General features: G+C 43.1%; 1 protein-coding gene across 1 annotated transcript in view; it reads left to right on the top strand.

Moving 5' to 3' along the window:
- The first annotated feature begins 495 nt into the window (after positions 1-495).
- FOXK2 (forkhead box K2) overlaps positions 496-15249 on the top strand; it is a 39941-nt gene continuing 25187 nt past the window's right edge. Inside the window, exon 1 of the mRNA XM_056866935.1 lies at positions 496-935. Coding sequence (XP_056722913.1) covers positions 532-935 — 404 coding nt within the window. The 5' untranslated portion in view covers positions 496-531. The remainder of the gene's footprint in view (positions 936-15249) is intronic.

Raw genomic sequence — 15249 nt, forward strand, 5'->3', positions numbered from 1 at the left:
ATATGAAGAGTTACTTCCTTGTTGACGTTTGCAGCGGAGATGATAAACTGAGTTGGTCTTGTCATTGCTATATATGTATTTGGGACTATGCTACAGGGTTGTCCTGACCTCCTGTAAGGAATTGTACAGTTCCTGAAACAAGGCTCATCAGGCACAACGTGTAAAGAGCGGTGGATCTAGCTGCTCGTCAGCTGCAGATTCCCCAGGACCCGTTCCACCTTATGACGACGCTCCAGCCCGCGTCGTACCGCCGCCCGGCTGCCTGTCTCGCTCTTGTGCGGTACAATCTATCTTGTTGACTCGCGCTGGTCCGGGCCCCGCTCGTGGTTGGTGGGCGCGGAGTAACTCCATGGGCGTGCTGCGCGCCCATTGGCCGAGCCCGCCGCCCGTCTAGCGGACGTGGGGTCTGCGTGAGCGTGGGTTGCACGGCGCGCTCGGCTGCTGTGTCTGGGGCCGGGCCGGCGGGCGGGCGGGTGTGCGGGGGGGGAGGGGGCTGAGGGCCGCTCGGTCCCGTGCGCTGTCTCGGCCAAGATGGCGGCGGGGACGGCAGCGGCCGTGGCCCGGCTGGAGGGCCGCGAGTTCGAATACCTCATGAAGAAGCGCTCGGTGACCATCGGCCGCAACTCCTCGCAAGGCTCGGTGGATGTGAGCATGGGCCACTCCAGCTTCATTTCCCGCCGGCACCTCGAGATTTTCACCGCCCCGCCCGCCCAGGCCCCGGCCGCCGCCGCCGCCTCCAACAACAGTACCGGCCCCGCCTCAGCCAACGCCACCGGCGACGGGGCCCAGTCCCAGCCTGCCGCCGCCGTTGCTGCTACTCCTTCGTCTGGCGGCGGCGGCGGCGACTTTTATTTGCGCTGCCTCGGCAAGAACGGCGTCTTCGTGGACGGGGTCTTCCAGCGACGGGGGGCGCCGCCGCTGCAGCTGCCCCGAGTGTGAGTGTGCAGCGAAGGGAGGGACTGTCGGGGGGTGGTGGGGGTGGAAGGCGGCGACACGCGCCTCGAGACCGGCTTCCTGCCTTCTCTCTCTCTCTCTCCCCCCCCCACCTCCATTCTCAGCGTGTCAGTCAAGGGGGGCGTGAGAGGAGGGCGCCGGGCTTTGCAGGGCCTCCCGGGGAGGAGAGGGCAACCACGCCTTGCGGGGGGGGGTGTTCTCTCTCCACACGCACAGTGCCGGGCAAGGAGGCCTGAAGGGTGTCATTCTTGCCGCTGCAGCCTGCAAGGCCGGCTTCACCGACCAGGCGTTCCTCGTGGTCGCGCCCCCTCCCCTTCTCCAGCCCTTGGAGCTTAGGGCGATCTGAGCCCCCCCCCCCCGGTCCTCCGCGCATAACGTGGAGGCGACTCGTGATGGGCTCGCCTAAGGGCTTTTAAAGGCTGCAATCCCCGCGGCCGTTGTCCGTCAGCGGGCTCGGGCAAGAGCCGCCTCGGGTTACGCGCGACACACGTGGGCTCTCTGCCGATTTCTGTTTCTCTGGCGGTGCAGGAGGCCTGGGCCGTTTGTTCACGGGAGGTTTTGCCTTGGATTCGCCGCTCTCTCGATGCGCGTTTCCCCCCCCCATCCGAATTCTCAAGGCTCCACCATCAGCCCCCGTGCAGAGTTCTGAGAATTCGGATGGGGGGGGGGAGAAACGCGCATCGAGAGAGCGGCGAATCCAAGGCAAAACCTCCCGTGTACAAATGGCGCTGGTGTCTTTAAGGGAAAGCGAGGCGCTACAGATTTCTGCCCTGAGTTTTGAAGGGAGCGTCTCATGGCGTAATAAGGAGTGCCTCGTGGCTAAAATGTTATTGTGTGTCTAATTTTCAGAAGCCTGGGATGGTTGGGAAATATACTGTTCCTAAGGTGTGCTGCTGATGTGGAAATTCTGGTGTACTGTCCTTTTAATAACTAAGCACGTTTTCAAAGACCTGTCTCTTTAATTACACTCATCTCCGATTGACTTTTTAAAGGTCTGCATTAAGCCACTACTCCAGACACTTTAATGCATTGTAGGATGACTTTGTAGTGTCTGTTTATAGCACAATATTGTCAATATAGATGAATTATTTGTTTGACCTCTAACAGCTTTAACTTCCATGTATACTGTTGTCAGTAAGGAAGGGAAACTAAGCCTTTTATGTTGTTTAACTGATTTATGTGAAATTGCAAGTGATTTCAGAGACATAAACATTTTCTAACAGTGTGCTTTTTCTCATACTTTATGTATTTGAATATAAATGAAAATCAAAATAATCCTGACAGATAAGAGGATGACATCTTTATTTTTAAATTTAAAATGATATCTTTATCCACTTTGCATTCCTCTTGATTTGTGAAGGTGAATTGTAGTTGTGAGAGGAAATTCATAAGCCTTATTTGCATATTCTTCTAGGAGGAATCCACTAAATTAATTTAGAGAATAACTCCATTTAATTTTGCCAGTATGTGGCAAAATTTGTAATGTTTTGTGTAAACATAACTCGTCTTTTGGGAATACAGTTGAAATCTGCTAACATTTGGTTCAAGTATGTTGCCCTACGATTACCACATTGTCGTTATTTATACAGCGCCACCAACGTACATAGTTATTTATATACATGTGTACAATAGCAATTCCTTGACCCAAGGAGTTTATAGTCTAACTCATTTACAGTTATTTAAATGCTTACCTTCTAGGAAAAATAACTCAAGCTATTACATTAAAAGTAAAACCTTTGGGCGTCAAAGTATAGATGTGTTTTTACAGGACCCAACATGCCACGGTTGTGGTGCTGTGGTAAGGTTGGAAATAGGTAATGTACATTGTCTACGTTGAGATTGATTTTACAAGAAAGGTGTTGGAATAATTTATAATCATAAGCCAGGTAGCACTGTCAGTGTCTTGCTGAAATAGATATCCTCATGGGAAAGTGAGAATGATTAACTTGTAATTCTTTTGAAATTAAAACTGATTTATTTGAATGTTTAACTACTCAATTGATCCAAGATACATTTACTTGGAAGCAAGGCTTACTGATTTTAATAGGTGTTCCAGGTAAGTAGTCTTAGAATTGTAGCCTAAATCTTCCACTTTTAAATTAGTATGTACTTAAAGTCCAATTAATTCTGAAGATCTCCACTAATATGGAATTTACTGCAGTGTTATTGAGCCTTATTGCTTTGTAAAGTCACATTCTCCAGTCTTTCTCTGCTACTACTGAGCTGAAGATAGCCAGCAAAACAGTAACAAAAATGCAGAAAATTTTATATGGGGTTCTAGATAGCCTTCTTGAATGTTGTAAATAATGAGCGATCTTAATCTTGTTTGTTTAATTCCAGAATGAGTGCTTAGGTAAGCTTGAGATCTGCTTACCTAGGGACCTGGCATGAAATTCCACCCTACTGAAGTCAGTCAGGATCTTTGCCAGGGTTTCATCAGTGGTGTTTACTTAGACTTGTAGAAAGTCCTATTTAAATGTGAGTCATTTGCCCAGGTTTCATTTGGACACAACAAATTCTAATGGCTTTAATACCTTGCAAAAGTTAGTACATATAACTTTATTATTATTGGCTTTTGTATCAAAATCAGTTTTCATTTTCTGTAAGTGTAATTCATACTTCAGAGTGTAGAATCAAATCTTTATCAGTATGAAGAAGAGAGACATAGGTGCCTAAACAAGGTTTAATTTAAAAAATGTAATGTAAATGTACAGGTACGCACATAGATTATTTGATGTGTTACATAAATACAACAGTTGGCCTTTTAAAATAATGAAAACGGAGCTCCATAGCTTGGTGTCTTGAGAGTTTCCAAAAGACTCTTGCAGTTTTAGTCTAATCATATTTACTATAAAGTACCCCCTTTTTATCAGTAATAGTTATTTCCTATCCTACAGACCCTTTTTATTTAAGTATTTATTTCGCCACCCTCCCCTGCCAATGATATAAGTTAAATTAATATTTTGCAGCAGTAGTATCCACTTGGAAAGAAGTCTGTAATTAACATGTATTTTATTTACATACATTATGTAAAATTTGCACTGTCATTCTTGGTTACAGTTCAGTGTGGTATATATCTTATTTCATTATGCTGTAGTTTTAGTTTACAGTCTGATAACTGAAGTGAATAATTTTAAATTGATCTCGTGATTGACCAAAAATGCAATCCTAAAGGGAGGGGGCGAAAGGGCTTTGGAGGTGGTGTGACCTTGTCACCAGCATAAATACCACTTGTGCCATCCAAATGGGCATTTACGCCAGTGCCGGGGAGTGGTGCAGTAGTTCCATGCATGGATGCTGGTGCAGCTGCTGTGGCAACGTACCTATGGTGCAGGAGCTTGTGCTGGCGTCAAAGGGGCTGTTCTCAGGGGCGGGGCTGACATTAGTCAGCTCTCTGAGCCCTTTCATTCTGGAACGCCCCCTTGTGCCGGCGTGAACTTACACCAGCAAAAATGGTGGCGCAGCCCATGGAACTGCATGCAGCAGTTTCACAGGCTTCGGGGAATTTTCCTGTGTGGCTTGCTGGCAGTAAGCTGCTCAGGAGGTGGTGCAGCTGCGCTGTGGCTATGCAGTGCCCAGGCATGCTGCAGTTAGCCCTCCCCTTAGGATTGCTCTATCAATCACTTAAGGAACCACAGTGAAAATGTTTGTATTCAGTTGTATGTGCTATCAAGAGCAGTTTAAAATTTTTAAGTTGTGCCCTCTGTTAAAATACTAATAGAATCCAGGAGCTGTGGTTGTGAGCAATTGAGTAGTATATCTTCAGTCTCTCTGAGTAGTGTAGGGAGAATAGGTTAATAGCCCATTACATTCATTTTAAAAAGGAGTAAATGCCCTCACCTCCCTGTTCTGCTACTGTGGGAAGTTTGGTGGAGCAAGGTTTACACTGCCACAAGAGGGAGTGGAGCAATCTTGCCCAATTGCAGCCCCCCTGCTGTATGGCACCATGTCCACAAGGTTCCCCTGATCCCCAGCATCAACTTTTGTGGGGGTGAGGATTCATGGTGCTGTTACAGGAAAGGGAAAGCAGGGAAGATCTGCTTCCATAAGCATTTTGCATTCACAGTTTACAGTATCCAACCAAATACACCTGGAATGTTTTTCTTGTGGATTTTCAGACTAAATTATAATTATTTCTTTCATTATATAGAATTGAATGTTAAATAAGCAAGTGGTGAGAAATTTAAGAGTTATGCATTGGCTGCATTGTAACAGTTGGGTTGATGATCTTGCAGTTCATGGTGCACACTTTGCACACTTGCTCTTAATAGTTTTGGTTTAATTAATTAATTTGAGGGTGTGTTTTAATTTGTATCTTTTGTGGCATGCTTGGACAGGAGCAGGAAGCCTGCAAGTCCAGCTGTGCCGTAGAATCAGAGCTACTCTTCTTCCGTACCTCTTCTGTACAGTAGTTGCTTGGAAGGCCAGAGGCAAAACCATATTTAAGGCACAGGAGAGATAAGAGGCATGGCTTTCTCTGTTGTGGCACCTCATCTTTGGAGCAGCCTCCCTGCAGTTGGGTGTTAGTTGCCAACTCTGAACTTTAGGCAGCAGGTGAAAACAGTTTTATATTTTTTCTGGCTGTTTGTAGACAGTTACAAAAGGTTTTATTTATATATTTCCTTGTAGTTGTACTTTGGTTTTTATGCTGTAGGATTGGAAACTAATTTTTTAATGCTGGATGTTAGTGGTTAATTTTATACTGCTGTCTTTATTAGCTTATCATTATATTAGCTTATTGTTAGAAGTTACCAGATGAGTTCTCAATTGAGAATGTTGGATATTAATATTTTAAATATATACTTATAGTGGGATAGAAATATTTTAAGTATTTACAGTAGTGTGCACTAAAATTGTAATGTCATGTAGACTGGACTTGTGACATGCTTGTCAAAAGGTTGGCAGTTGCCTGCTTGATAAATGATACTAAGAGCATTAAAGGCATATGGCTGTTTTAAAATTACAGCCCATTCCTGAGAATGGGGCTGAAAGTAGATAGGAGGCGGTGTGACCTCGCCGCCGGTGTAAATGCGTGTAATCACGCGATTACACGCATTCCTGCCACTGGTGAGGCCAGTCCCGGCGGCAGCCGAGCGCCATGGGACTGCGCCTCCCCCCTCCGCCGGTGCGACCTCTCCTTGGCGCCGGCAACGGCGTGGAGACGCCACGCCGGTGCAGGGGGGCGTTCCGGGGGAGGAGCCACCGCTTGGTTGGCTTCCTCACCACTTTTGGCCACTTGCGCCGGCAGCCGGAACAGCGTTGCTGCGCCTGCTGTTTAGCTGTTTTCAATGGGGCGAAAAGCCCCAGTTAAATAAAAAAAGCCGCGAAACGGAATGGCTTAGGAATGGCTTGAGCCATCCCCGTACTCCTCAGCTCAGGAATGGGCTGTTAGTATTTAGATGGAATATATTTTCTTTTGCAAGGTAGTTTTTAGTAGAAACAGAATTGAACTTGAATGTTAATGTCTCCAAAACCTTGTGTGCTTTTAAGTAAGCGTTAAAAATAAACTTGCATTTCTGGAATATTAGTTATAAATAGGATAAATTCCTCAGTCGTTGCCTCTTGGCTTTCATGGCATTTCTGTGAAAGTTGCTGATGCTTGTTGCCTTATGTTCGTGTTCATGGGTAATTTTCTGCTTAAATATTCCTGGATGTAAACAGCAATCTCTCACTTTCAATAAAAAATTTCCTTTCATTAGGGAGGACTGCATAGTTAGAAATGCTAGTTATGAATAGTTAGAAATGTTTTGGAATTGCTAATGAATAGTATGTATCAGAATTCTGTTCAGTGGGGGAGGGGAACAAGTAGATACACATGCCAGTAAAACCAATGAGTTTAAATAAAATCTTGTTACTAGACTACAATAGTGTTTTAACAAATCTTTTTATTTTGAGTTGAGACTTGAATTCAGCATGATATTAGTAATATGAAATTTGTGCCAATTTTGTTGAAAGTGTGTGTTTTCCAATGAGAAATGTGGTTTACTTCTTTCAGGGGGCAAATAACACGATAGCTTGAATCCATCAGAGCATTTCCACGACTGGGAGGATTTCCTCCTGTAATGTATGACTTCTTCACGTCCCATCCTGCAACCAAAAATGCTGCTCTGGAGGAACAGGGGACCCCAAGGAACTGCATTTTTGAGATTTTTGGGGCGGAGCCTGAGGAGGACGGGGTTTGGGGAGGGGCTTCAATGCCATAGAGTCCAATTGCCAAAGCGGCCATTTTTCTCCAGGTGATCTGATCTCTATCGGCTGGAGTTCAGTTGAATTAGCAGGAGATTTCCTGCTACTACCTGGCAGTTGGCAACCCTATGAGAAGGTGAACCTCTGCAGGCAGAAATCCTCCCTGGAGAAACACTTTGTGGATCCAGCCCATTATGTGCAAGTGCTGTGAGCTCCCTGCTACCTTGTTGTACAGCATGAGGAGCTGCCAATTTGTTGACCTGGGGCAAGCAGCAGTGATGGTGGGAGGAGGGAACAATACTGATTGGCCAAGTTTCACAGAAGAAAAAGAAAAGCACTCCCCTCCCCCATATGGCTATACTTCAGTTAAGTAAAACTGGGTAATCAATCATGGATCTCCAACTAACGGCACTGCAGCAGCAAGTTTCTAATACAGGAAAATAGAAACTTTTTTTCAAGCTGAGAATAGAAACTGATGGTTACAGTGCCTTGCATGTGACATTGATCAACTATAGAGGTTAACATATTTTATATTAACTGCTGTTCAGTCCTCAGTTTAAGACAATATGTGTCCATTTAATGCAACCCAGGGCCAAAGCAAAACTGGTTTTCTTCTACCGTTGTAACCAGGATGAAAAAAAAAACATTCTAAGAAGCAGAACACCACAGGAAATAACTGTTTTATGCACTTTCTAAATAGTAAAAATGAGCCTACCTTTCTCAAAATGTGCTGCATTTTATGGGAAATTATTGGTAGTTTATATCCGTTGCATGTAATCCTCAAGTGCTTATTCTTATTGATTGTGACTTTTGTACACTTGCATCTCTGTTCTTCTTGCACAAATTATAGAGCAACATGGAAGTGTGCAGGTATCAGTTTATTAGGGCCACAGTGTTTTGAGTGCCCCAGTGAAAAGTGTCTGCCCAAATTTAATCCTGTGCACCTTTAAGGTCTCACCTTTGTTTTTGTAGTGGTGCCCACCGCCTCTCTCTTCCCCCCCATGGCCTGCCTGAAGGATAAATTATAAAAGAGCACGATAATGTATAGGGTTTTGAAGACGGACAGATATCTCTTCTCCTTCCCTGACAGGCTTTTGGAAAGTCTCTTCAGTTACAATGTCTACTTCTGCTATGGGCTTTGGGGGCTAAAACTGTTGGCTTTAGCTGGAATGAATACAACTTTCTACTTCTCTTATTTTTTTGTATTCAGTTTATGCTGCTTGAAAATTATTTTCTGTGATTAGTTTTGTACAGTAAGGGAAAAAGCAGAACAATGCTTTTTAAATAAAATTTTGAAATTTTGATTTGTAACAAAACTAGAAATAAAAACTACGTCAATAGTTTTTTTAAAGTAATTTTTATTATTTTTCTGAAACAAGTTAGCATATACATTTCTACATTTGAAAGTATATCTAATATAAAGGTAAAAAGAAAAAGAACAAAAAATAAAACAGGACTTCCCCTACATGTTCCTCCATCCATTAATAAACCTGTATACTCTTTGGTATCAACAATTCTAATCCTAATATTTTTAATTCATTAAACTAAATCTCATACAGTTTTAAAGATATAGCATTGAATATAATCATTAGAAAATAATTAATACTTACACAGAAAAAAAGTTAATAAATCTCATTAATAGTAAATGGATTAGATCAATAAGTAAGTTATCAACTACTTTATAAAACAGTTTCTCCGTAAACCCTCCATGTCTCCCAACACCTATTCATTATAAATTGTCTTTCTAATGTATTAATATAGTAAATTATACCATTATTACCAAAATCAGACCTTTTAACCAGTTCCTTGTGTATTTCCAAAAAATCTAGACTCTTTTAGCCAGTCCTTTTGTCCGGAATTTCCAGCGTCTTCCACTTTTCCTCATTAACACCAAACACCGAAGAGCATCCTGTGATATTGTTGGTAAAGTTCCCTCTGCGAGCATAGAGTTCTCATAGTAAACCTGCATTGTAATTTCTTCAATTCCAAAATCATAAAGAGAGATCCCAGTAGCTCCAGCCTTTCCACCCTTCAAGTCCTCCAAGCTAGTATCAAAGAATTCTTCAGGCAAATTGTAAAGACAAAAATCAACGTCTCTCACGTTCATATCCATCGTAAGCAGCTGGTCTGTTGCAGTTTCTTGTTGAGAGGATGCAGCGTGTAGTTGTTTATCCTTGCTCTCCACTTCCTTTATGGGGATTTTTTGATCTTCAGCCGTCTTCTCAATTGGAGAATCCACTGCTTTCATGTCTGACTTCGTTGTAGTAGCTTGGCCCTTTATGTCTTTAATTACATCCAGAATAGTATCCAGTTTTTGGTTAATAGATTGATATTGGGTGTTTATCATGGCAAATAGTTGATCCATCTGTTTAATCGCACGTTCCATTCTTGCTGCTTTTAAGGGTTTTGTTGAAACTTAGTTGGTAAAGTCCAGACAAATACCTACAAGCTTTTTTATTTTTTGGTGTAATTCAACAGGATTCTTGTATTGTGGGTAGTACTTTAATGTTAGAATACCATCAAGTTGAAAACACTCTAGTATAGAGCTGCTGCAGAGAACAGGATATACCCAAAAGGTTGCAGGCCCGTGGACCTTCCGTTACCTCCTCTTGTCCAGGAACTTGGGAATTATTTGCCAGTTACACAAGGGAGCCACACTTCCGGTCTCACGATCTATGATACTCTCTCGATGGCATTAGGCACTGAAGACGAAAAGACGACACCTAAGGAGGGGGGGTTTCTTCCTCCCTCCCCTTTCAGCATCAAAGTATCTGATTGGTAGTTGTAACGTCTTTCAAAAGATCCTGTTTGTTATATCTACCCACTGATCAGATTGATAGGATTCCTGCCGATTTATCTGATTTTTTTTGTTTTCTAAGAGTCATTTATACATCAGGTGGGGAGGCGCGGATTTAATAGATGTATTTGGCAATCCTTCAGAACCTCCAGATCCAGGTAAAACAAAAGAGTTTTTGTAACTTACTCAGATTTTAGAAGAGTAGGTATTCTTGCTTCCATGTAATTGCTTAGGTGGTAATAGGTAGAGGAGATCTGAGCCTGATTCCAAAGAAACTTGCGCGGTGTTGTATTTCCCCTCAATGCTGGCGGGACCGCGCCCAATTCCCCGAGAGTCTTCCTCTCTCAGAAAAATGGAGGTCAGACCGATCTTCAAGGCTGCAGGAGAGTTCCTGCTTCCCGATCCACTGCTTAGGAGCCGGGTAGGGGTGCAGCGTGCACCCCAAATTTGAACGTTTCTTGGGTCCCTCAGGAGCTCCCAAGGAACGTGGCGCTCAGATCAGCGTCTCTAGCGGAAGTCCAACTATGTCAATAGTTTTAATGCACAAAACAGTGCCAAGACTGCAAACAGTTCTGTAAAGTTATGTACAGTTATCCCTGCTTTTATAGACTAGAATCTGGTGACAGATGCCAGATAAGTGTCATAAAATAAACAGAATCAGGGTTAACAAAAAGTATTACTGAGCTGCATTTTAGGACCTTGGATTTTAGTGAGTGTTTTTAGGTGAGGGCCTCCCCCCCCCCCCAATTGCACTGGTGATTGTATTATAGAAGCACCAGTAGTAAAACTGCCCAGAGTGCTATGTTTTGTACTGGGTTGGTGACAAAAGCAAGAAGTTATTCTGGCAATCATAGCCCGCCATGGTTTTGCAATGACTTCCACACATTTGATTGTATCTTCAGGCAGTTGTAAGCAGAACTTGTAGCCAGAATGAATACCGCTATAGTGGTAGTGTACCTTGCCCCATTTCAATCAGTAAATTTCCCCATATTGTGTAATGCAGATGTGCTGCACCATTCTGAACTGGGCCCTGCAGGTGTTGCCTTTAGCTGTTGCAAGACTAGCCTCTGCCCTACAAGTGGTTGATGCTATTATGTGGGTAGAGCATGGGTAGTCTGACACCTGAGAGAATAATCTGGTGGGGAAACTGAATTGAGCAAGTCCTGCCGCACTGGTTTCCATTTTCCTTGCCAGGCCCCTCCCCACCCCAGCTGCCTTCTTCCTCTCACACTACTAAAGGGCTTTTTTAAAAATCAGCCGTTGCACTTGTGCTGTGGTATTATAATGTTTTATATATAATCTGTTGCCACAAGCTATTAGTTCCTCTGAATTTCCAGCTTAAAAAAACCTCTAGTCCTTTTCATTGGAAAGATATACAGGAAAAGGTTATATCTCTGAAAAAGTGAAAACTGGGAATTCAGATGGAATAGGTCAATAAGTCATTATAGTGTTACTGCACTTTTCTTGCAATTGCTGATTTTTTTACAGTCTTAAAAAGCCTGGTGGCATGGGGGGCAGCGGCAGCCACAGGCAAATGATGCAAGGAAGATGTGAGGTCAGTTTCCACTGAAAATGCATTTGAAGCATCAACAAGAGCTACACAGACTGGAATAATCACTTCAGTGGAAGCAGCCTAAGTTTTTTGTGGGTGTCTTGGATTACTGGCCCTTACCCCTCCAGAAGGTCACTCTTTCTCTGTCTATGATTACCCCAGCTGGGAATTGCGAGGCCTCATAATTGGAGAGGAGAGAGTGTTTACCGCATGTTAGTTCTCCTCCTGAATGTTCCTCTTATTGCCTGGGGAGCACTAAGGCTTGCTCCCTCTCTGGTCTGCAGCTCAACCTCTTAGGAGGATTGCTTGGCAGGCTGCACATGCTGTGCACACTCCTCCCTTCTCCTACCAGAAGAACCAATCTCACAGGAGGGGGAGGGCTTAGGCTGCTGATGCAGCCTTTCCCTGATCCTGCCCCTACCCTTCCTGGTATTGGCTGGAATTGGCCAATTTTTGTCTGGGCCTTACAGGCTGTGAGGTACAGCAGCAGCAAGGTTTTGAACAGGCAGAATTGAAGAGACTGTGGTGCTGCTGGGTTCCAGGTAAGCTAAACTTGTGGGTTCTATAGTCAGGGTTGTGCAGCTCTCTTCCCCCTGGGTGGGGTAGGCTGGAGTCCAAGAGGTGTCCTGGGAATTATCCTGATCTCGGACAGAAGCCATGTCAGCAGTTAAGCATGGAAAAGCTGAACCAACTTGAAATGAAATTTGGATACATTTTTTAGTTGGTTGTCTGGTTTCTGTTAAACCTTTTTACGTTTACTTTATGAATACTTTAGTCGCTGAAGGATTATAAGAATACTCATAATGTTGCTGATGGGAATTTAACTGTACAACTCTGATTGAAAAATACTCCTTTCCTAGTGAACATATGCCGTATCTGCATAGGTAGGAATTAGGACGGGCAATTTGGGAAGAACTCATCAGGACTTAGCTCTGGAGCAGATGAAGTAGCAGCAAAGAATTTGCTTCTGATCATGTGCTTTTCATTCAGTACTGATTAATTATAACTGCCCTCAATGCATCTGCATTAGGGTCAGAGTATGATTTCAGACATGGTGCTTCATTCTTGAGAACAGGGAAGTGCAAGCTGACTGCAGCTTATATCTCTGGCACTACGAAATTGCAGGTACTTCTGGCTTGTCTCATCCATTGTCCATAGCTCTGTTTCATTTACTGGTCTCTTATCAATTGATGTATAAAAATAGTCAGGTAGTGACAGAATACTCTAGAGAATTAATCTGACGCTCAGATTATTTAGGCTTGGATCTGGCAGAACATTTCCTCTGACAGAAGGGATTTGCCTCCCACTGCAGCCCAAAATGCTGCTCATGAGAGACAGGGGATCCCAGGAGCAGTGTTGGGGGGAGGAAGCTGGAGGTCTGCCATGGAAGGGGAAAACAGGTGGAAGTTCTCTCCCTCCCTTCATTTATGGAACTCCTCTCTGGGATCCAACTCTTGGTCCATTTCCTTGCACTTTACCTCAGGGCAGACTTGAGCCTGAGTGCAAAGAATGTTGGCATTCTGTTTCTATCAGGTCAAAGGCCATGATGATGATAGCGGCTATGACATTACTATAAAAACAGATTGTTTAGGCCCGTCCTGCAGATAGTAATTTTATATGTGTGTGTGGAATATTAATTGCCCTCAGATAAAGCACTTGAGTTGCAGATTATCTGAGCTTCTTGTGTCATGCATTTCTGTTGGCTACAAGTTTAGCTTCAGGTTTTTATTTTCTGTGTGCTGCCAACTTAGAATGTGCCTACATCCTTACTCTCCTTTTTGCCTTTAAGGGCTGCTAACCTTTTAAAGACTGGCAAAAGGATCCTACAATGTTAACCAGCTAGCCGAGCACTTGGGTATGTTATATGACCAGGAAACTCAGTAGGATTGAGTTCTTCCTTGTGGAGGGGCTGAGAGCATATACTTTACATGCAGAAAGTTCCAGGTTCAGTCCTTGGCATTTCTAGTGGAAACATTTCAGGTAACGAGTGTTGAACAAGACTTTTCCATGTTTGTCTGATTGACAGAACAGTGGCTTCATTGTATGGGGACTCCTGAGCTAGATATTAGTATCCATGGCTAAGGGTGTCTGTGTAGCAAAATAGTTGCATGCTATGGTTTATGGAAACAAAACTCTCGCTTTTTTTCTCCTGCAATAACATGTAGGTTTGTATAATTGGCTAGGATATGTTCAGTGCCATTAGTATATAGTATTCAGGTTGTAATTTTCTGAAATAAATTATTTTTGTCTTAATTTATAAAACACTTTACAAAACATAAAACAAACTTTTTTTTTGCAGGTGATGTTACCAATTTTACTAAAAAGATTTCCTCATTTGATGTATCAAGAATTTGTCATTTAAGTAATCGTGAGCATTATTTACTTGGAATCTTCTAAAATAATTGAAAGTTTTTCCCATTTGCTTCTTGTTGGCTTTTCACATTAGGCCTTGGATAGTGCTGCTGCACTTGTCTTGTTAGTGGCTTCCTAGAGGCACCTGGTTGGCCACTGTGTGAACAGACTGCTGGACTTGATGGGCCTTGGTCTGATCCAGCAAGGCCTTTCTTATGTTCTTATAGTTCTCCAGGGAATACCTAATGCTTGTCTAAAGGGCTACTCTAAATCATAGTTCATTAACTGATAGAGTACGTTAGATGCTTTACACTACAAGCTGACCCTTGAATGCATGTCAGTTTATAGGACCTAGGTGCTAATGCCATTTCGGAAGCACAAGGAATGCTCTTGTAATATGGTGAGATATACCCCCCAGCCCCTCTACCAGTCAGTTGCTGGTATGGATATCTAGCAGAGAAAGAAGGCTTCACATCCTCAGGATCCTGACCCTCACTGAAACTTTGGATCCCCACCTTTCAGACCTGCCCTACAATTTGAGAATCATTGTCCCAAGGGCCCAAATGACCATTAACGTCAAACAAAAAAAGTGAAGGAGACTTGGCTTCCTTCTCCACCAGCTGAGACATGGATTGAATACTCATAGCAGTGTATCTTATCAGCTTTCCTACTCAATCTTTCCTGATTCCCTTACTCACAGTTGCCTCAGTCCCATATGGCTTTTATCCACATGAATCCTTTGATCCCAGCACAACCTTTTCAGTGGTCAAAAGGGTTCCTTCTTCCCACTTTCATCAGCATGCTTTTCTAATCAGGCCCCTTTATAGCTATGTGACGTTGCTTCATGGGATGTTGTACTGAAGTGATGTGTTGATCTTGTTGGACCACATGCAGACTGGCCGTGTTCAGGAGAGTGTGGAATGAAAAGGTTTTAGATTAACTAGGCTTTAACTTGTTTACAAGTCACATATTCTGCACTCTAAACAAGACTGCTTTTGTGTTGCATTGGGTACCACAACAGCTTATGTATTTTGTAGATTCTGTTCTTCTGAAGTGAAAATTTATATAACAAATTACCCCCAAAATGGAATTGTGTTTAAAGGTATATTTTATTCCTTATGGAAGCCACTGTCAATACTGCCTACATAAAACATTGTGGTTGGCTGGAGATAGTATTAAGGGCTAGAACAGATGAGTATGAATGAAACAGACTTCTTGTTCATTCAGCTTAGGAAATGAATTAATGAGCATGAAAACATACATGTTTACACTCACATATCTAGGTATTAGTAGCAAGGCAACAAATATTACTTCAGAATACAAATAATAACTTCTAATTTTTAATGGTTTGGGTCAATTGATTACTAAATGTTATGAACCACAAACTGATCCAACTTGTCCCAAAGGG

This window comes from Euleptes europaea, chromosome 1 (assembly GCF_029931775.1).
Source record: "Euleptes europaea isolate rEulEur1 chromosome 1, rEulEur1.hap1, whole genome shotgun sequence".
Taxonomy (NCBI): domain Eukaryota; kingdom Metazoa; phylum Chordata; class Lepidosauria; order Squamata; family Sphaerodactylidae; genus Euleptes; species Euleptes europaea.